The sequence below is a fragment of the Ruditapes philippinarum genome, unplaced genomic scaffold (assembly GCF_026571515.1).
Source record: "Ruditapes philippinarum isolate M1 unplaced genomic scaffold, ASM2657151v2 ctg357_1_1_1_1, whole genome shotgun sequence".
Classification (NCBI taxonomy): Eukaryota; Metazoa; Mollusca; class Bivalvia; order Venerida; family Veneridae; genus Ruditapes; species Ruditapes philippinarum.
In genome coordinates, this window is record NW_026862101.1 from 148508 (window position 1) to 171878 (window position 23371).

The 23371-nt window shown below is 33.8% G+C and overlaps 1 protein-coding gene across 1 annotated transcript in view; it reads right to left on the reverse strand.

The window, feature by feature from the left end:
• The window catches only part of LOC132717934 (uncharacterized), a 317198-nt gene continuing 293827 nt past the window's right edge, over nucleotides 1–23371 (reverse strand). Inside the window, exons 2-7 of the mRNA XM_060701521.1 lie at nucleotides 22440–22550; nucleotides 10195–10296; nucleotides 8818–8885; nucleotides 2622–2791; nucleotides 1444–1541; nucleotides 1–721 (exon numbers count right to left, since the gene is read on the reverse strand). Of these exons, the coding sequence (XP_060557504.1) occupies nucleotides 288–721; nucleotides 1444–1541; nucleotides 2622–2791; nucleotides 8818–8885; nucleotides 10195–10296; nucleotides 22440–22512 (945 nt within the window). The 5' untranslated portion in view covers nucleotides 22513–22550 and the 3' untranslated portion in view covers nucleotides 1–287. The remainder of the gene's footprint in view (nucleotides 722–1443; nucleotides 1542–2621; nucleotides 2792–8817; nucleotides 8886–10194; nucleotides 10297–22439; nucleotides 22551–23371) is intronic.

Below are 23371 nucleotides of genomic sequence, written 5' to 3' on the forward strand. Positions count from 1 at the left end.
TCTCTCTCTCTCTCTCTCTCTCTCTCTCTCTCTCTCTCTCTCATACTTATAATGCACTTCATAGTACAAAAAAAATGTAAATAATATCGGTTAAACACAAGTTGTTTTAACTCGGTTTTGAATTTAAACTAAATATATGCAATCTGCGTATTTTTTAAGTGTCCATATTTCTTGAAAAGTGTTTTGTATTGTTTCATTAAATTCAAACACTGGCTAGGCCCGTTCGTAAAAAATGTTTATTATTTGCATCTATTTCACAAATAATGTCATCTACGCAGCATCTTTGGTTAATTGATTGATGGAAACACCATTTGTGTACTTTTTTGTACAAGAGCAACCAAATTATTTATTGACTGATCATTTTTGTACTTCCATGGTTTGATTACTCGGTAGACGGGATTGTTCTCCTGGTTTCCTTCTATTTGGACTGGTACCAATCTACCTTTCTTTTCACATAAAGATTCCAGTAACTGCCCTTCACATAGATACTGTCTAATCCCGTCTTTTTTCAGATTGATGGTTACAATGACAAACACGAACATGTATTTGTCAAAGGCATCATTTAAACTTGAGAAAACTGTCTGTCCAATTCCAACCTCGGATTCAAGATCCATTTTGATGTTCCACTTTTCTACACCTGTTTTGATATTTTGTGCAAGCTCAGAATCCCCCTCTCCGTGTATCATTAAAATATCCTTTTCAAAGCAAAGTCTCGTAAGTTCTGGAAAAAATGTGTAATATCTAATTTTTAGCAGAGTGTATTGAAACTCATTTTAAATACCTACAACTAGCTTTCAAGGTACCTACAAATTAGTCAGGGAAAAAAGGATTTGTCAAAATCTATATAACATAAAGGTGCATCAGTTTAAAGATGAAAATAGAAGATAAGACGATTGCAAATGTTAAAAATAAAATTGTCAATGAAGTTATTTAATGTTAAGTGATACTAGCCTTTTTTTTTTAGAAAATATCAAGGGTGGGGCTAAATTGGATTGACAATGGAGGCTTTTTCAGTACCATGTATTTCTATGAAAGAAAAAATTAAGATAGTGCTGGTTACGAGACTAGAATATGGGGAAATTTAAGTTTCTGAAAGGAACAAGATGATTGTGATTAACAAATACTTGTTTATGTTAAATTTTGTATACAAATTTTAGTAAATGATATACCCCCTATGTATAAACCGTGGTAATATTACGAACGTGTGATTATTACGCGACACCGGGTCTCCGAAACGCCATGTTTTGTTGATATGCTACCGTTAATTAAACCTCGCACCAAATCGAACGATCAAATGGAAAAAGCAAAAATCAGAAACTACTGAAAACAATAATGAAATATGATCGAGTTCTAAGTAGAAAGAGGACAGAGTTAATCATTTCCAATTAAAAACATACAAAAAGATATCGGAAAATGCCGTCCCTGTCAGAATACTTTTCTCACCGTTTGCTTTCTTTTCTAATTCCATAAGCGTGGCTTGTTCAATGTCTTGTTCAGTCTGCACAAACTTTACTACATTTGCAAAGAAATTAGCGATGCCACTGGAAATCAAAAGAAAAAAAAAAGAAAGTATAGTTATTTTTTTTAATCCTTAACCTACTGTACTTGAGAAATGGAAAAGTCCAGCTTTGAATTTGAAACAATCCATTCAAATTTCAAGGAATTTCAATACATTTGTATTCAAATATTAATCTTATTAAGTATATCCTCTTAATCAAAGGCTATCTATCCCACTTATAGTCTCTCTGAATGAAATGATTTTCAAAGTAATTTAGCTTATACTAAACCACAATTATTGAGAAAAAGACTTACTGAATACTGAAATGATGAAGACAAACTAGCAACTAAAATCTGTGGATTTTCTGTTGATTTTATAGTTAACACGAATATGAATATTTAGATGAAATTATCAAAGGATTGACTGCGTAGCAAAACAAATAGTTTTATGGATTGTGATTGTTAAACTTATATTTCTAGGTTTGTGTATCGTGTCGATTTACTAGTTATATTACATGTCTAGTTATAGTCTTGTAAGGTCTGAAATACAATGAAATAGACAAATACAGAATCCCTAAAGAAAGCCCGGCCAACACAACAAAATTAAAAATGTTGCTGGCTCGGTTTGATTGAGCCTGTTCATGAACGGTACTGGAAAGTGCAAGTTACCGTCCACGCCCCCTAGCACCGGCTTAAACAGAATTCAACATTAACACGAAAATGGTGAAATTTTTAATTTAGAAACATCCGCAGATGTGTTCATACGGCGGTTATCATGGAACCTTCAATGTGACACAGTAGTGCCATTCCATGAAAAGCGGCGTATATACATTTAAACTAAATACAGAGTTTGCAATGTGCATTCAAACATATTGGTTATATAACATGGTCAGAAATGTTTGTTAAAACGTGGTCGTGCACTTTTAAAAATGTTCTTTATTAGCCGTTTTACACATACATGTAATCAATTTGATATTAAGATTGCAACATGAATGGGGTATTTTCAGAAACGAAAAGCCCAAGTTACAATTAAAAAGCAAGATAATATATACACATGTTAATTAAGACAATGTAATAGGCCCTTGTCGGTAAACAAGTAATGTTATATATATAGTGTATCTTACAATTCTGGTTTGTAATCTGTCATCAGGTTCCTGGAAACATTGATCATCAGACTTTCAATGTTATTTTCGGCGATTTCTTCAGTGCACCCTACATCTTGCCTGAGACGATTAAAACGACCGTTGCCATTTCTAAAAATGTTTGTCAGGAGTTGGAGTATTTCGTTTTTATTCTGAAAGGAAGGTTGTAATTATAGATTTAAATGGATTAGTGTATGTTTTAAATACATGTGTAACAGTTTTACATACATAAATGATACATTGAAACATATTCATTCTCATTTTAATGAGTTGACATTGTCCACTTACTTTTATCTTTCAAAATTTGCATACTTTCTTTCAAACGTTCCATGATCTTAATATTTAAGACTCTTTTGAAAACAAAAGACTTTTTTTGATAAATCTGAAATTCATTTTTGACAATTCACTTATTTTAGCATAGATCCACTAAGCATCACTGCAAATATATAAGCTCTTGGACATGTACATTTAAACAAGATATGCGTTTTTCTGAGTCTCAACGGAATACTATAGCAAAATATCTAAGCTCAGAACATTGTAAGTTCGGAGGAGATGTGTTATTGCAGACCTGAGGACAATGTCCACAAGGTGGTCTTTTGTGATGGCCCATTGTCCGTCCGTCGTCCATCTTCCGTCCGTGCGTAAACAATTTCTTTAACCTTTTCCCTTATATAAGCGTGTTTCGACGTCTTTATGCCCCCCCCTTTTTTGAGGCCTCAAACAGTGAAACAATGCCCTATTTAAGCCCCTAACACTGTTTTTTGTTTGAGAAATGTTGGTAAAAAAAAGTGACCACTTTTTCGGCGCCGTCCCCCATCAAAATATTACATCAGGGGGTTGCCAGAAGGGGGGATGTGCCCCCTTCTGTTAGGGGGGTTTGAAGGGGGGCGGAGTCCCCCTCATCTCCAAGAAAATTTTGGACATGTGACAGGCTAAAAATGGCCTCAGGTCGATCTTAGGGTAATTAGTAACCGACGCTGAAAAGCCTTTTACTCTATCTCAATTCATTGAGAAGTTGCAGCACTTTGAAATCAGTTTTGATGGAAAAAAACAATGCAAAATAGTGATTTTTGGCAATTTTGAGACGTCCCCCCGTTGCCATGCTAACAGGAAATTTATCATTGAGCATGCTGTTACAGAGGCTATGGTGTAGTCAACATTTACGCCAAGTTTCATTAGTATTTAAGCATTTTCATAGCAGTTTGAACTTGTTACAGGAGGCGTTTCAATGAAAACTGCCTTTTTTCGCAATATGCTCATGGGGTAAAAGGTTAATAAAAAAAATAAAAAATGTCAAAAAATAACAATTTTTCACCAAATTTCGGTGTTAGGGCATGTGTTAACATGGAAAATCTAGTTTTTGTGTAATTCCAAGGTTTTTCATCATTTTTTGTTAAAAAAAAATAAAAAATGTCAAAAAATAACAATTTTTCACCAAATTTCGGTGTTAGGGCATGTGTTAACATGGAAAATCTAGTTTTTGTGTAATTCCAAGGTTTTTCATCATTTTCTGTTAATAAAAAAAAATAAAAAAAGTCAAAAAATAACAATTTTTCACCAAATTTCGGTGTTAGGGCATGTGTTAACATGGAAAATCTAGTTTTTGTGTAATTCGAAGGTTTTTCATCATTTTTTGTTAAAAAAAAAAAAAAAAAAAATGTCAAAAAATAACAATTTTTCACCAAATTTCGGTGTTAGGGCATGTGTTAACATGGAAAATCTAGTTTTTGTGTAATTCCAAGGTTTTTCATCATTTTTTGTTAAAAAAAAATAAAAAATGTCAAAAAATAACAATTTTTCACCAAATTTCGGTGTTAGGGCATGTGTTAACATGGAAAATCTAGTTTTTGTGTAATTCCAAGGTTTTTCATCATTTTTTGTTAACCTTTTCCCTTATATAAGCGTGTTTCGACGTCTTTATGCCCCCCCCCCTTTTGAGGCCTCAAACAGTGAAACAATGCCCTATTTAAGCCCCTAACACTGTTTTTCGTTTGAGAAATGTTGGTAAAAAAAAGTGACCACTTTTTCGGCGCCGTCGCCCATCTAAATATTACATCAGGGGGTTGCCAGAAGGGGGATGTGCCCCCTTCTTTTAGGGGGTTTGAAGGGGGGCGGAGTCCCCCTCATCTCCAAGAAAATTTTGGACATGTGACAGGCTAAAAATGGCCTCAGGTCGATCTTAGGGTAACTAGTAACCGACGCTGAAAAGCCTTTTACTCTATCTCAATTCATTGAGAAGTTGCAGCACTTTGAAATCAGTTTTGATGGAAAAAAACAATGCAAAATAGTGATTTTTGGCAATTTTGAGACGTCCCCCCGTTGCCATGCTAACAGGAAATTTATCATTGAGCATGCTGTTACAGAGGCTATGGTGTAGTCAACATTTACGCCAAGTTTCATTAGTATTTAAGCATTTTTCACAGTTTCATAGCAGTTTGAACTTGTTAAAGGAGGCTTTTCAATGAAAACTGCCATTTTTCGCAATATGCTCATGGGGTAAAAGGTTAAACAACTTCTCCTCATAAACCACTAAGCCAAATTTGTTGAAACTTTGCAGGGATGTTATTTTCATAAGGTTTTACCAAATTTGTTCTAAGAATTAAATTCCACAAAGTACTCTGGTTGACATGGCAGCCGAAAGATTTTTCAAAAAATCTTCTTGTAAACAACCAAAAGAGCTAGAGCTTAGATATTTGGCATAAAATATGTTCTAGTGAACGTCTACCAAGTTTGTTCAAATAAAAGCCGTAGAGTCAAAATTGGCCCCGCCCAGGGGTTATTTAATTTCCCTTATATATACGCAGTAAAAACTTAAAACATCTTCTTGCGAGTATCAAAAAGAGGTAGAGCTGAGATATTTTTCTAGTGTATGTCTACCAAGTGTGCTGAAACTAGAAATGTGTCCATAGGTCACAGGTGTCCCAACTCTCCAACATTTTTTCAATCTTATGTCTCTAGGTCAAATATTTTTGGGCTACATGTGGCACAATTGTAAACATAATTATCTTTTACTAATTCAAGGGCAGTAACTCTGAAAAAAAAATCCACAAAACCCAAGGTGTACAACTTCCCTGAGCAACAGTCCTGTAAAGTTTCATGACTCTAGGTCAAATACCTTTTGAGCTATTTGAGACAAAAGTTGAAAATAACAAATTTATACTAAGTCAAGGGCCATAAATCTACAGCTACTAGATAAATCAACACGAAAATACCAAGGTTCACAACTACACATGCTGATAAACATTTCTGTAAAGTGTAATGACTGTAGGTCAAATAGGTTTTGAGCTACATGCGACACAAGTTGAAAATTGCAAGCTTTTACTATGTCAGGGGCAATTACTCTACAAGTACTATAAACATCCAAACGAAAATACCCAGGTGCACAACTACACATGCTGAGCAACATTCCTGTAAAGTTTCATGACTCTAGGTCAAATACACTTTGAGCTATATGCGACACGAAAAGAGAACGAACGGATGGACGAACGGACAAGGGTAAATCTAAATCCAACCCGTATAGTGTGGACACAAGAAAATCCCTACGGTTAAAATTGACCCTGTCCCAGGGGGTAATTGATTTTTATGCCCCCGCCATGTAATGGCCGGGGCATATAGTGTTACCCTGTTCCGTCCTTCCGTCATTCCGTCCTTCCTTCATTCTGTCATTCCGTCATCATCAGTTTCCGTTCATTATCTTAGTAACGGTTGCATACATTCAACTCAAATTTGACATATGGATATGTCATGAAAAAGTACAGGCCAAGTTTGAATTTGGTCATGGTTCGATGATCTTTGGCAGAGTTATGCCCCTTTTACTTTAAAATAATATGAAATTTTCAGTTTCCGTTCATTATCTCACCAACGGTACAACACATTCAACTCAAACTTGACATATTGATTTGTCAAGAGAAAATACAGGTCAAGTTCGAATTTGGTCATGGTTCTATGATTTTTGGCAGAGTTATGCCCCTTTTACTTTGAAAATAATATGAAATTTTCAGTTTCTGTTGATTATCTCCCCAACGGTACAAAACATTCAACTCAAATTTGACATATGGTTATGTTTTTGGAATGCCCAGGCCAAGTTCGAATTTGGTCATGGTTCAATGATTTTTGGCAGAGTAATGCCCCTTTCAGTTTGAAAATAATATGAAATTTACAGTTTCTGTTCATTATCTACCCAACAGTGTTACATATTCAACTCAAATTTGACTTATGGATATGTCAAAGGAATGGGCAGGTCAAGCTGGAATTTGGTCATGGTTCGATGATTTTGGGCAGAGTTATGTCCCTTTCACTTTGAAAATAATATAAATACATCTTAGGAATAAGCACTTTAAGTTTGAATTTGGTCGTGGTTCAATGATTTTGGACAAAGTTATCTTTCCTGATGAACTTTCAGTTTCAGCACTCATATTTTTGTGGAAATGTATGTAGCCATTATTTTGGCTACAAATATGCAATATGCTATTTTCAAAAGGTTAAGACTGAATAATTTCAGTGCCTTGAACATTGTATGAAATGGTTTGTGTTAGCATTGAAAAGTTTTAAGGGCTTTGAACTTAAAATGAAAAAAATAATTTATGCAAACAAATTTGGAACTAAATATTATAACATCTGAAATTTTGGCTGCATGCGGGGGCATCCGTGGCATGATGACACATTTCTAGTTCATATATGTACTGTAAATCCAGTATTTTTCCCGATGTTTTAATTTTTGCTATTCTTCTGGGATGAAAAGGACTCCACTTTGACCTTTTGACCTATTTCTCAAGTGAGCCACCAAGGGCCTCTGGGCCCTCTTGTATATTATTATATATAATTCGTTGTAAGGAAATTGACACAGGACAAGCCGTTTGGACCCGGGGCAACGATCTTTTGTAGAGTTCCACTAGACAATGATAAGCGCTAGGACATGTTGTTTCAGAGAAGCCGATATTAAAACTTTTACTAGCACTATACTAGTGCATACTAGTAACAAGGTTATTGAAATAAATTGAGGAATCGAATTTTATCCTATTTAAATGCTAAATAATGTTCTGGTAAATGAAGTGCTAATCATAGCAAACTTACCACCTTGACCTTGGATGTACATGGGTCATAGACGCGACAATTTGCCTTAATGGGGCAGTGTGAACCTTGGAGTTAGATACATGGATCTTGGTCACATCGTCTTGATGTAGTGGACATTTATGACAAGTCATTTTAAAATTCACCAATGCGCTACAAAGACACAAATATGAGTCCTTTAAATATCTAATTTTGATAATGTGAACCTTCAAACTGTAGGTGTGACCTTGACCTTTAAGGTAGGGACATGAATCTTCAACGCAATACATCGCCTTGATGTGGCTGACATTTGTGCCAAATCATTTTAAACTCTGTTACAGTCCGGACACAAATATGTACATGTATACCTTATAACTCTAATTGTGAGAATGTGAATCTCCAAACTGTGTGACATTATCTTGACCTTTGAAGAAGGGGCATGATTCTTTAACACGATACATCGTCTTGATGTGGTAGATATTTGTGCCAAGTTATTTTAAAATCCTTTTAATGCATGACAAAGTAACAGTCCGGACACGAATGTGTATACCTTATAACAGTAATTGTGAAAATGTCAAATCTTCGAACTGGACAAAAAAGCGCGCCCTACAGGACCCGGTTTGACCAGGACTACATGCATAGGGAGGGTTTTGAGCGCCTTGACTGGTCAGCTAGATTATCCAACCTAAAGCTAAATGAGCACATGTAGAATAATCTGCAAGTAAGGATGAGAGCTCATCAGGTGAAACCTAGAAACATCCAGGATCTCGACGCCCTGTTTAATGTAAGAATAGACCTCCATCCCGCTACTCGCTACTACTATTAGAAACTTTATAGGGAGCATGAGAAGAAGGCGTTGCCAAACAGTTGTCTTTACCATTTGGCCACAAACACACGTTACTAAACTTGTAAACATAAATGAGATTGTAAAATTTAGAAAACAAGTTGCGTGTCCAAAAATGATGGATGTAGTGAGTCTTCCACTTCTCTAACATATAACTAATGCAAAATTAGTAAATTTCTCATTCAATCAAATATAATAAACTTGAAACTGACATTAACAATCATCTGTACGACGGTTATTAAACTATTGCGGAAAAGTTGGGTAGTATAATTATTTAAAGTTTACCACTTCGAATGTGCCGTCTAGCGGCTGCATAGGTATTGCCGGGCTTTTAGTCAAACTCCTTTTCAGCGCTGAAACAGTAAGAAATTATGAATTAAAAATTATTCTACTGCATTAACACGCAGGTTCAAATTTCCAAGAACATTTTTTGTTTACCGAAATTTCATTGTTTCCAAGTGTTATTTAGAGTATGTCCAGGATGGGTAAAATAATTTTTTACTTTCTTAATCGAATTTCTTTTTTTTGTAATTTCCAATCTCATTTTAATACCCTGGGAATATGGATTCTAAGAATGCAACAAAAATATGCATGCAACTACATTAAAGGCCCCTTAAGCCTGAAAAATGCATATATTTTTATTTTAAGAAGCTTTTTTTATTTTTTTGTGTTCCAAAAACATTATTTATTGAGCATTTGGCTGAGCAAAGTTTGCAAATGTTGCTTTTTGGCAATTAGTAAAAGTGATAATGTATTTTGTTTGGAAGTCAAAAAAACTGCTTTGTTTACATGTTGCTACTTTTGTGACAAATGATTTCAAAGTCAGCAATACTTTTCTCTGGTGAATAGCATCTAACATGCTCTTAATTTATTATCTACTCAAATTTGCCTTTTCTAAAGAAATATTTTTTTAACATTTCTGACACATAATATGCCTTTAAGATAATCGTTGGAAATAAATTAAAAAATTTACGGAGTACAAATAATCCACTATAAGTGCCAAAGCATAAAGTTGACGGGTACTGTGAAACAGTTTTCAACAATTTCCTGTTATGAAAATATAGTTTAACAAACTAAAGGTTAGTTTTACTATTGTTATAGGATGCTGGTTTTGCAAAACTTTCTTGAAATAAAAACTTGATAAATAATTCACTTTATATCTGAACAACCAACTATCAAGACTACTATAGTATTTGCTACAAGACCCAAGGAACTTTTTCGGTAGCTTGTTTATAACAATTATTACTTACAATGTAAATTTATTTGAGGCGTTCCACTTCACATTGCTGTGAATTTAATGGTTTTAGATCATGTTGATATGATATTTTATTTGTAGAATTGAATATATATTTAAAGATTTTAGATTATGATATTTTATATTAAGAATTTTAAAATAAATAAATAATCTTATCTAAAATCATTAAATTCACAGACTAAAAAAAATTTCTTTCTCCATTTCATAAAAAATATTACAAACATTGAATGACAAAAGCCTTTCCTAACTCCCCTTGAAGATATAATTTCTTCTATTATATTTTTGCATGTACATCCCTATAGACAATTATGGTACCGTGTTCTGGAAATAATTCTGCAGAACCTGTCTGCTTAGTTAACAGTTTAAAGAGTCCAAAATGTGAAGAAGAAAAAATGATAAGACAGTACCTGATAGTGTATCCCACAATTTATCTTTGCAAGTCATCGTAAGGCAGCCAGCAGCGAAACCCACTACAACCCCAGAAATGAAGGCTACCTTTATAGGAGAAGCTGTAAATAAAATAAATCTATATTTTAGCATACGTCACAACATAATATATGAGCCGCGTCACGACAAAACCAACATAATGGGTTTGCGACCAGCGTGGATCCAGACCAGCCTACGCATCCGCGCAGTCTGATCAGGATCCATGCTGTTCGCTATCAGTTTCTCTACTTGTAATAGAGTTGGTAAGCGAACAGCATGGATCTTGATCAGATCCTGATCGAAGTAAAACTGGTTAGACTGCACATGTTATTTTTAAGTTTTCGATTCAGATAGAAATGTTATCAATGCTTGCAAAGCAATAACAATTATTGTTTCTAGCTGAGAGAAAAAAACAACATGTAAACATGTAAACATGCAATATTGGCATTTTTATTTAAAGAATCATATAAAAACAAGATATGTTTTAAAACATGTATGCCCTCTCTCGGCAGCCAATTAGTCATGTGGTCAGTTTATTATAACTGGCTTTTGAACAAAAATCAATAGAGGTTATCTACTGGTCATGACTAGTCACTAGTTAATTGTGACCGATAAGGTTGTGTGTAGCAATTTTATGACAAAGTTATCACAAATCTTATCAAATAATATATTCAAAAATTTTATGAATTATGTAGGCCTTCTTAATGACAGCCAATTTGTTATATTACATTAGATCTTGAAATGTAAATACCAAAAACATTTTTAGTTTAATAAAAAAAATCAACTGAAGCAACTTAGTTTTTGAGTTATTGGTCAAAACCCCAAAATCAACTGGTCATGAACAAACATCATACCAAGTTTGAAGTTCCTATGCCTAAGCGTTCTTACGTTATTGACCGGAAACCGTTTTTACTTACAAGGTCAATGTGACCTTGACCTTTGACCCCTTGGCCCCAAAATCGATATGGATCATCTAATGGTCATGAACAATCAACATAACAAGATTGAAGTTCCTAGGCCTAAGCATTCTTTAGTTATTTGTCGGAAATAGTTCTACCTACAAGGTCAATGTGACCTTGACTTTTAACCCATTGACTCCAAAATAAATAGGGGTCTTATACTTGCCATGAACAAACACCATATCAAATTTAAAGTTCCTAGCCCTAAGCGTTCTTTAGTTATTGATCAAAAACCGTTTTTACCTACAAGGTCAATGTGACCTTGATCTTTACCCTTGAACCGAAAATCAATATGGGTCATTTACTGGTCATGAAAAATCATCATACCAAGTTTGAAGTTCCTAGGCCTAAGCGTTCTTTAGTTATTGTTCGGAAACCGTTTTTACCAACAATGTCAATGTGACCTTAACCTTTGACCCCTTGACCCCAAAAGGGGTCATCTATTGCTCATTAACAATCATCATACCAAGTTTAAAGTGCATAAGTTTAAGCGTCCTTTAGTTATTGGTCTGAAACCGTTTTTACCCAAAAGGTCAATGTTACCTTGACTTTTTATCCCTTTAGCCAAAAATCAATAGTGGTCATCTACTGGTTATGAACAATCATTATACCAAGTTTAAAGTTCCTAACCCTAAGCTTTCTTTAGTTATTGATCAGAAACCGTTTTTAACTAAAGGTCAATGTTACCTTGACCTTTGACCCCTTTAGCTGAAAATCAATAGGGTAATCTACTGGTCATGAAATATCATCATACCAAGTTTAAAGTTTCTAGGCCTAAGCGTTCTTTAGTTACTGATCGTTTTTACCCACAAGGACAACGTGACCTTAACCTTTGATCTCTTGACCCCAAAATCATTAGGGGTCATCTTCTGGTCATAATCATTATACCAAGTTTAAAGTTCCTAGGCCTAAGCGTCATTTAGTGACTGATCTGAAACCGTTTTTACCTAAAAGGTCAATGTTACCTTGACCTTTTACCCCTTGAGCCAAAAATCTATAGTGGCCATCTACTGGTTATGAACAATCATCATACCGAGTTTGAAGTTCCTAGGCCTAAGCGTTCTTAACTTATTTGCCTGAAATAATGCACGGAAGGGCACCTGAGGTCTTCCTCCACCAGTAAAGCTGGAACGTCGCGATATGACCTATACTGTGTCGATGTGACGTAAAACCAAAAACAAAACAAACAAATCTTAACTTATTGATCGGAAATCGTTTTTACCCACAAGATCAATGTGACCTTAACCTTTGATCCATTGACCCCAAAATCAATAGGGTTCATCTACTGGTCATGAACAATCACCATTTTAAGTTTGAAGTACCTAGGCATAAGCGTTCTTTAGTTATTGATCGGAAACAATTTGGTCTATGGACCGACGGACCGACAGACAGACAGACAAAGGCAAAGCAATATACCACCACTTCTTTGAAGGGGAGTGGGGGCATAAATATAGCATATAGGAATAGATGGGAAGTGGATAGCGAAGTGAAACGTCTGGTCAAAGCAAAATAAATTTGATAACAAAAGAAATTGAAATGATTTTTAAACTTAAAATAAATTCAAGAAAATACATTTAAATATTGGTGCGAATTGCATAATGTTCAAATGATTTTGAGGACGAACTGTCTGTTATTTTACAAATAGCGAAAAGATGTCTGTAATATCAAATAATAGTTATGAATAAATTGATATCTATAATCAATTCTTTGTTACGTATTGTTTACTTATTAATAAAAGATTAAACTACTTGAATTAACAAAATATTGCATATTCGCCTAGAATCTAGGTATGGGACTACTAAATGTAATAAAAACTCTAGGCAAAAGAGAACAGTCGTCGGGCACAGAATCCTTCAAAATAACCTATTGCAAATATTTGTGATACGTTTTAACATAAATGTTTTTCTTTTCACTCAGTTAATCTGTTTTATAACTTAAATGTTAATTATTTTCACGAATAAGATGTCGCACACATTTTGCCTGTTTTGCAAAAAAATATTTCCGCTGCGTCCGTAGCGCCAAAATAATCTACGTTGCGTATTTTAGTGATACCTCTTGTTCCCTGCCCAAATTTGGTTCTCGTCATTAGACTATAGACGGGTCTGTGTTGATGAAACCGCCTCTCTGATAGTGGGCAGGTTTAGGCTTTGTAACTTGTAATTTAATAATTCGTCAAGTTATATTGAGCATAGTTGTCCTGGTTCCCTCCCCCCCCCCCCCCGTCAACGAAGACTAAATTCTAGCATATTAAATTTGGCGACAATTTTAAGGCGGAAACGAACTTCAACAGAGGCGGAGCAAATGAAGTGAGTGACACTGCTTCAGTCGTCACCTCTCTCAACGGTTAACTTTTAGAACGATCGACTATAGACTGGCTCATCGGCACGTTATTTATAATGTAGATAGAATAAAAAGAATATGATATTCAAACATGACACTATCACTTCAGTTAAACGTTTATTTTGATCCCTTTTTCAGTGTGGCAATACCACGTGACATTGACGTCATTTTCGGCCTCATTTCCAAGACAAATGTTGCTCGATTCGGAAAAGAAAATAGCCGTAAATATTTTATTTCTGTACCAATTTCTTTGGGATATGCACCAGTCTACGGGGAAAAATATAAGCTTTCCATGGAATATTGGATCTTCGTCAGTTTATAAGCCGTTTTATCAAACACTTTGCATAACCTTGGAAGTTGCTTGTATTAGAGCGGGCTTCAGTTGCAAGCTATTTCGTTTTCTGGCGTTATCTGGTCTACGTCATGATTAAAAAGTCGGGTTTATATCAACCGGGAGTACGGAAGGCAAAACTCTACCTAAATATGTTCATATGTTTTATTATGAATGACATAAATCTTAAATTTTTCTTCAATTGTCAATTCTGGCACCAGTTCCAAGTCGAAAAAAGGACTACAGTTTAAAGCAGAGTTTAGAATCCGTTGCAAATGCAAAGCAACATGCCGACCGTTCTCTTTCTACAATTTAGTTTTTCATTGTTGATCTTTCACAGAGAGATTGTGAAAAAACTGATTGTTCCTTAAAGCAATTACACTTACTTGTATCGCAATAGTGCACGTCAAATCACGTAGATTTAGTCCTGTCGAAAAATAATATTTTGGTTTCGTTTTGAAGATGTTTAAAGTATTGCTCATTTTATCCTATGTAGTAAAATGTGTTTTATTCTATTTCACAATGGCGAAATTGATAAGAAATATATGTGCTCTCAGTGAGAGAAAGAGTTAAAATAAAAAAAAAACACTTTACACTTTAACGCGAGTGTTGTAAAGCTAAAGGTATTTTTTCAGTTTATTTTTGTAAAGAGTAACTGACAAACACTGACACTCGTGAATGTGACGAATAGGTTCTTCTGTCCTCAAAAGAGAGACTTTTAAAAGGTATATATTTTTTCTGGAATTGTTGTATAATAAATTTCTATAGAGTTCGATAAACGAAATCACAATTTGAACTTGGAACTTTGCCGTGTAAATCTGATGGTATTGTTACTTAGTTGCATTACTTGTGATTCTCTATTTATAAAAAAGACCCAAAATAGCCATGAATAAGAACGAGAATTGACGCCATGTGGAGTAAACAAAGTAGAAAATTGTAAACAGATAAATGATTTTACAAACTAACAGCCATCGATCACAGTCAAATTTCTTGAAACAAAACATTCAAAAAGACGGAAATAACAATGATCATCAATAATTATATAAATATTTACACTAACATCTGTAATAGCAACATCGGCAAGATCTATGACTGGGGTCCATATGCCACTGATGCGTCCATTGAATAATTGATAGCTAACATAAGCTTAGTAAAATTACGATTACATTTGAAGAGTATGTTCAATTTTTATCCTTCAACTGTCAAATGACTTACTTCTTTATTTACATATCAGATAATTCACTTATTTAGTATATGCGTTAATTATGTTTATCATGTTTTAGATTTCAATGTGTGGTCCTTTTTTAAATCTTAAAATGCTACAAAAATCCTGTTGAGGACATCTGCAGGTCATGCCACGTGCAATAATCCATGCATTTACTGCCAATGACCACATCGATAAGAAATAGTCCCTAATAGCCCTATGGTTTTTATTCAGTTGAAAGAGACATTATTGTTAAAAAGTTCTACTCGATTTAAATGTGTTCAAACCATAAATATTCCGTCCCCTTCCTCTCTTTACAATGTATATTGTTGAGCTCTCTGATAAAGCTGAGTTGACTGATATAATTAACTAAATTTGTCAGATATGCAGTTTATCAACAGAAATAAATGCAATTATAGAATAGATAGTGTTTAATAGTGTGTTTAATAGTGTTCTTAAGTGAACGAAGTTATATCCAGTTCACGAAAAACGGTTACCGTGGGTATGAAAACAGGATGTAAAAATATTTTTTATCAACTGTGTTAAAAAGCAGAATCTATCATACTAAAACATTGCTACAGGTTCTTTATATATATATATGGTTATACGTATAAATAAATCTTTACAAAAGAATAACCTTTGACTTTAAAATTGCCGCGTTGAGGCGTAACCCTTTTCACAGCATACAAATCGAAGTGATCCTGAATGTGCACGTTCATTGGACAGGCTAGCTAAGTCAATCCGAGCCTGCAACATTTTCAATTTTGCCGTTTTGGGCGATATTAAGGGTTTCTGTTTTCAATTCCACGTTTAGTATTTCTACATGACACAAATAGATTTTTCATAATCATTACCGTGAAAGAACAATGATTAAAGAGCAAATCAATTTCTTTACAAATGCAGACAACAATTTTACGACTTTTAAAATCACTTATAGGGCAGCGAGTAAAAATCATTTAAATATTCATTTGTGTTTATGTGAATCGTATAGAAAATAAAATGTTTTTCATGGTTAACATAATTATAGAAAGAGAACGGTAGGCATGTTGCTTTGCATTTGCAACGGATTCTAAAATCTGCTTTAAACTGTAGTCCTTTTTTTCGACTTGGAACTGGTGCCAGAATTGACAATTGAAGAAAAATTTAAGATTTATGTCATTCATAATAAAACATATGAACATATTTAGGTAGAATTTTGCCTTCCGTACTCCCGGTTGATGTGAACCTGACTTTTTAATCATGACGTAGACCAGATAACGCCAGAAAACGAAATAGCTTGCAACTGAAGCCCGCTCTAATACAAGCAACTTCCAAGGTTATGCAAAGTGTTTGATAAAACGGCTTATAAACTGACGAAGATCCAATATTCTGTGGAAAGCTTATATTTTCCCCCGTAGACTGGTGCATATCCCAAAGAAATTGGTACAAAAATAAAATATTTACGGCTATTTTCTTTTCCGAATCGAGCAACATTTGTCTTGGAAATGATGCCGAAAATGACGTCAATGTCACGTGGTATTGCCACACTGTTTTTAAAAGCTCTGTGACAACTTGTGCATCAGAAAAGCTATTTTTATTAGAAAAAATTGAAAACAATGTGATTTTGTTAAAACAACAAAATGCACAATTTTCCCCACTGCTATATGGACAAATGCATATCTACTAGACGGCGCGTGCACGCGCCGTACTAGAGATAGATCTAAAAGTGGTTCATAACTCCAACTCCCACATTAAATGTGTAAAGGTTTGGGTGTCTTAAGTTTATAAATGAGAACGGTTTGTTGTTGATGATAAAAATACTGTAAAAACCCTGAATTCGTCAAAATATCAAAATTAACCTGTTGGGACGATGATCACAGGTGCTCGTCCAGTCTTGGTGCCCATATAAAAAATGAAGTTTTAAAAAAAAATTGAAAAAAAAAACCCCCAAAAAAAACATCAAAATTACTATTTTGGGTTGAGTGTAAGAAAAAAAAATTGAAAAAAAAAATTTCCGCTCTCCTGGTTTCCTACGACTACGTGCGAGGAACAGTAGATAACGGTTACCATCAATTTATTGGTTACTGTTGTCTATTGTTCAGCGAACGTAGTCGTAGGGGACCAGAACAGCGAAACAGTACGGTGTATGTTTTGTACTTTCGATTTCGACAAAATGGCCGACAATCACTGTTGTTTTGCAAAATTTTAACAAATTGGAGTGTCCGAGTTTAAATGTAAGTTATTTAAGATTGTATGTAAGGTACAATAAGAATGTTAACAATTTTCTAAATGCACAATGTGTAAAGAGTAGCAAAATAGCTTTTATTGTTACAGAACTCGACATTGTGGTTGTTCCACAGTTTGTCCTAGTAAACAGTGTGGCCATACCACGTGACTTTTCGGGTACGGAACACGCCGATTTTTCACCCGATTCAGGTATGTTTTTTATTCATAACTTATTTATTACTCAACCGATTTTGATCAGATAAGGCGCAGAGTACCCGTAATTATATCAGCTATCCACGGTATATCAAAATTCTGAAAACCCCTGAATGGTTTTTGAGAACATTCGAGTACAGTTTTCTTTTCATAGCCTGGGCCGAGGGGAACGGTACACACTCATTTGTCATAACAAGCTATTTCTAGCAAGTCATATGTTTTTTGACACTATTTCATAGAAAAATACATGTTAAATCTGATATATTAACTATGTCCAATGTATCGAGTGAATGCAGTGATGTTTTAGCATATTTTCATAAAGTTACGTTGAAATGGTACGGAACACACTGTTATTTCAAAAGATACGGTACACACACAATTTCTGTCTTTGTAATAATTCTTAAATAAAATATATTAAAATTTAATTTCATTTATAATGTGAGTGATTTTTTTCACAGTTATACATTTTATTTATTTAAACGAGAACCCAGGGACCTGTTTTGCAATGTATCATAGTGCTTACTTTTAATGTTTATATGTATTTGTGCACTATATTTCAAGAGATCACGCTTAACATTTACAACCTCCATGTAATTGTCCTATTTAAAATCACCTAGGGTACGTTAAACATTTCGATCTTCAAAGAATCAGGTTGTTGCGCTCTATGGAAAGAAAATGTTGTTATATAATGCTGTGTTTATTGTTCTTTATTGTTGTTTTTTTATTTCTTTTAGTTTAAGTGATATGTCTTTTTGCTTCATCCTGAAAAAATAAAACAAGGACATGACCTTAATCGCTGAAAAGTATCATTACTTGATAACTATATATATATTTATATTTTGTTAATAATAAGCAAGTCATTAGGTACAATTTTGCAATATCATAGTCATGTTTAATTAAATCAAATCACAGAAGGCGCTGAATTTGTTTGGGTCTCAGAATGTGAAAAAGGTGCAGGCTGTGAGATTGTAAACCAATTGTTTTGTATAGTGCCACCAATGTTGTTTCTAGTGTCATAACTGTAGTAAATTGGCTATAAGGCTTATTGCAACACTGATATGTAATTCATTGTTTATTTGGCTTAAACAATTAAAAAAAAAACAAAAAACAAAAAAAAAACAAAAAAACATGAGTTGCCTTAACTTGGATTTGAACTCAGAACATCTCTCTTCCTAAACGAGCATGTAACCCCTCGACCACGGGGAAGTTATAAGATAACAGCCTGAAGAAAACCATATCATTCTAAATTAGGGTTTGAAACCCTTATTAATTTCGTTTGACACTGATGTAAATAATCATGGAGCTTAATATTACATGTATATCTGTAAAGAATTACACAATATTTGAAATCTTTGACCAATCGGGAACTACCTTTTCTTCTCCCGAGAAGGCTTGAAAATTAATGCGCCCGTCATTTGACAATCTTAACACAGAGATCCCCTTATTTTTTAAGTAACCGCTTCCAGGGGTTCGGACTACTTTCTTAGTTTGCAAATAAACATATCAGAGCCTGAAATTTCGCTACCATTATTTGTTTGGTTTGACGACCCAAACAAATAAAAATGTAGTCGCCATTGCTTAATTGCACGAAGCTTTAAAAATAACTTTTAATTCATGTAATTAGGTCATTTTTGGTTTGGTTTCACGGCTCATAAAACTGACATTATCATGTGGCGACTTTCGTGTTTTACAAGTGCCCATTTGGGTTTAAATAAAGGAACGAACGGGCACCTGAGTAAAACGACCGAATTTTGTACGTAGTAAGAAAACTTTCTCACATAAAAAATCGAAACATCTAAGTCACTTGTGGTCTCGTACCTACTTCATGTAGTATATAAAACAGAACGCAGCCTCCAAAATCCATAGCATTTGATTGACAAAATGGGTATTATTAAAATATCATTTTATTTTTAACACAAACACGCAAGCACACATATCCATGAACTCAAGTGTTAAATGCATCTTGAAATGAAAGTCCAAAATAGGCATAATTTTACCAAATTTTCTAACATGTATACCTTACAAGGTTACCTTGTATAAACTACGTTACGTTATATAACAGGCCTTCTTCCCATATGGGTTCTTCAAATTATTAATTTTGATTGCACGTAAAACTGCGAAATATATTTGTCCATATATAAATAATTTGATAATTTAGATACATGCAGTTAGATTGGGACCCTGGCAGATGATTCATACCAAATATCATGTGGGCGAAAAAAACTTTAAACTTTCCGTGATTTAAAAAAATCCACTTACATCAAAACCAGCGTTTTTTCTCCAAATTCGATTATTTAAACAACATTTTGCAAGGAACATATATTTCCAACTTACTCCTAACTTCTTGTTTGTTTATATATTCATACTACGTTTAGACAGTCATTTATATATTCGAACAAACAAATTAAATGAAATAATAATCGCACATAACAGATGTCCATGAATTTCACAATTCGTTTTATAATCCAAAAGAATATACCTAACTGTTTCAAATGAAAATCAAAACAAAACAAAATTTTGAATGTCTTCCGTATCCCTCCCTAAAATTAACATTTTATAGCCAAAAATTAATTGCTCAACATATAAAATCGAATTTTGCGCAACGTACTCTCAAAATGTTCTTTTATTTTTTTAATAATCCTGTTTATATCAAACTGTAGGCATAATGATACTTTGCAAAACAGGTCCGAAGGGTTCTCGTTTAAATTAATAAAATGTATAACTATGAAAAAAATCATTCACTTTATAATTGAAATTATTTTTTATATATATTTTATTTTAGAATTGTTTCAAAGACAGAAATTGTGTGTGTACCGTATCTTTTGAAATAACAGTGTGTTCCGTATCATTTCAACATAACTTTGTGAAAATATGCTAAAACATCACTGCATTCACTTGATACATTGGACATAGTAAATATATCAGATTAAACATGTATTTTTCTATGAAATAGTGTCAAAAAACATATGACTTGCTAGAAATCGCATGTTATGCCAAATGAGTGTGTACCGTTCCCCTCGGCCCAGGCTATGAAAAGAAAACTGTACTCGAATGTTCTCAAAAACCATTCAGGGGTTTTCAGAATTTTGATATACCGTGGATAACTTATATAATTACGGGTACTCTGCGCCTTATCTCATCAAAATCGGTTGAGTAATTAATAAGTTATGAAGAAAAAACATGCCTGAATCGGGTGAAAAATCGGCGTGTTCCGTACCCGAAAAGTCACGTGGTATGGCCACATTGGTAAAGCTCCGTAGCGTTACGGCGACTAGGTGACCTTTTCGTAGTAATGGTATATAGGAAAAAAAAAATTTTTTTTTCATTTTTTTTTCTTACACTCAACCCAAAATAGTAATTTTGATGTTGTTTTTTTTTTTGTTTTTTTTTTTTTTTTAAATTTTTTTTTCTTTTTTTTTAAAACTTCATTTTTTTTTATATTGGCACCAAGACTGGACGAGCACCTGTGACGATGATGAGCCCGAAACTTGGTTACGTAATCGAGCAGACTACTTTATTTCAAATGCATATACTGCTTAGGACAAAAATGCATTGAAACCTAAAGTCCCCTCCGGTTAAACTGGTAGGGGAGTAATAATAAAAAAAACTAGAAATATCCCATAATAACGCCGTCGCCCGATTTCTAAAATTATTACTGTATCAATATCATCTTCAACATAATTATCTTTTGACACCATAAGTTTAAACTTACCACCCGTCTGCCATTTTGCTTTCGATTTATGCAGCCTATGTATTTACGTATTTATTCGCGTTTGCTAATACGGAGGCTGTTTATCGGAGCGTAATACTTGCATAAAATGTTACTAGGCCCATATGTTTAACTTGTTTACACATGCTGTAATATGAAGCTTTTTTGATTACAATCTTTGCATTTTCTATTGTTTTGTAACCCTACCGGCAGCTATACCAGGTTTTTGTAACTGACTTTATCGTCATTTATCACAGCCTGTAACATTCTACGAAAGACCGGTGGGGACATTTCAACTTCAAGAATACTCGATTTCAGCTTCATGAATTCTCGATTTCAACTTCATGAATTCGCGATTTCAACTTCAAGAATTCACGATTTCAACTTAATGAATTCGCGATTTCAACTTCACGAGTTCACGATTTCAACTTCATGAATTCACGCTTTCAACTTCATGAATTTACGATTTCAACTTCATTAATTTACAATTTCAACGTCACAAATTCATGAAACTCACGATTTCAACTTCACGAATTCACAATTTCAACTTCATGAATTCGCGATTTCAACTTCACGAATTAATGAATTCAACTTCATGAAGCTGAATTCGTAAATTAATGTAGTTGAAATCGTGAATTCGTGAAGTTAAAATCGTGAATTCGTGAATTTGAATTCGTGTATTCACGAAGTTGAATTCGTGAAGTTGAAATCGTAAATTTATGAAGTTGAAATCGTGAATTCGTGAAGTTGAAATCGTGAGTTCATGAAGTTGAAATCGTGAATTCTTGAAGTTGAAATCGTGAATTCATGAAGTTGAAATCGTGAATTCGTGAAATTAAAATCGTAAATTCATGAAGCTGAAATCGTGAATTCTGTATGTTGAAATTGTGAATTCACGAAGTTTAAATGATGAAATCGGGAATTCATGAAGTTGAAATGGCACTATCGGTCTTCCGTAACATTCTGACTCATTTCCTGTAAACATTTTCCTAATGATTCTAAAGTCCAACTGACACAGTAAAGGGCATGTGTTATACATGTAAATAACATTCCAGTTTTTTTCTCATAATAGTGTTTGTTAAAAATTGTCCAGATGTATCGAAATTAATCAATTGTCAACCGATACATTAAAGACTAAATGTATGCATTTTAGTTCATTATATACAGTTATATAAATCTAATTTTCCTTAACAAAATCATGAGAAAACAAAAGCCAGTTATAAACGATCTGCAAAGCCGTAAGAATGAAAAACTATCTTACTTACCTAAATGTCTAAAATTGTTATCAAACTTTTCACTAAGAAAATATAAATATCCGGCTTGGATGTTTTCGGACATTTTTATATATGATATAACTATCTACAAGATAAGAATGTCATCGGCGAGGCGTTTCGAAATCGTGTATATTTTCGGCTCTTTCCGTCAACCTTCGGATAAGGACATCGGAAATGTTTGTTCTTAACAATAAATCGTGTAAAAATCGGCCGGAAATTTATAAACGTAAAACGTACATTACTTGAATACTAATTATTCTGTTTTAAGAAACCGAAATAAAGTTAATTTGGTAATAATTGTTTGTCAATAAGCATTCTTAAATTGATTCTGATTGCCAGAAATATTTTTTCAAAGAAAAAATCGACTTTATTTTTTAATGGATATCAAATAATAACATTCATTAATCATTATACGAAGCACGCCCGTTTAACTCACAACGAGTGAAAAATGTCCATCGGTAAAAATGTTGTGAGCAACTTCCGTTCCTCGTTGTGAGCACCCATCTATGACGAGTGACACGATAAACAAGGTGAGTTTTTCATAATTTTTGAAGATTACAGACATTTATGTAAAAATATCGGAATGCAGTTAGCTAGCGATGTGTTTTCCGAGTATGCACATGTAAAGATATAGCCTGTTGGTGGACAATTTGATGGAAACAATTTCACAATCTGTGTGAAACACACATACATGTGTTTATCCTGAGCTGAAGACTGACCAAGTTATGTAAAACAAGAACTATCACGATAAGTTGACAATGCCCCTGAAGTGGTGCTTTGTCCTTTGATTTGTGGACCAGATAGATTATTTGTTTTTGGACAATTAGATCTTCAAGGTGAAGGTAATTCAAGGTCAAGGTGATATAAATATAGGTCAGCTGGAAGGTCTTGTCCAAAGGGGCATTGTGTCCAAATATGAATTA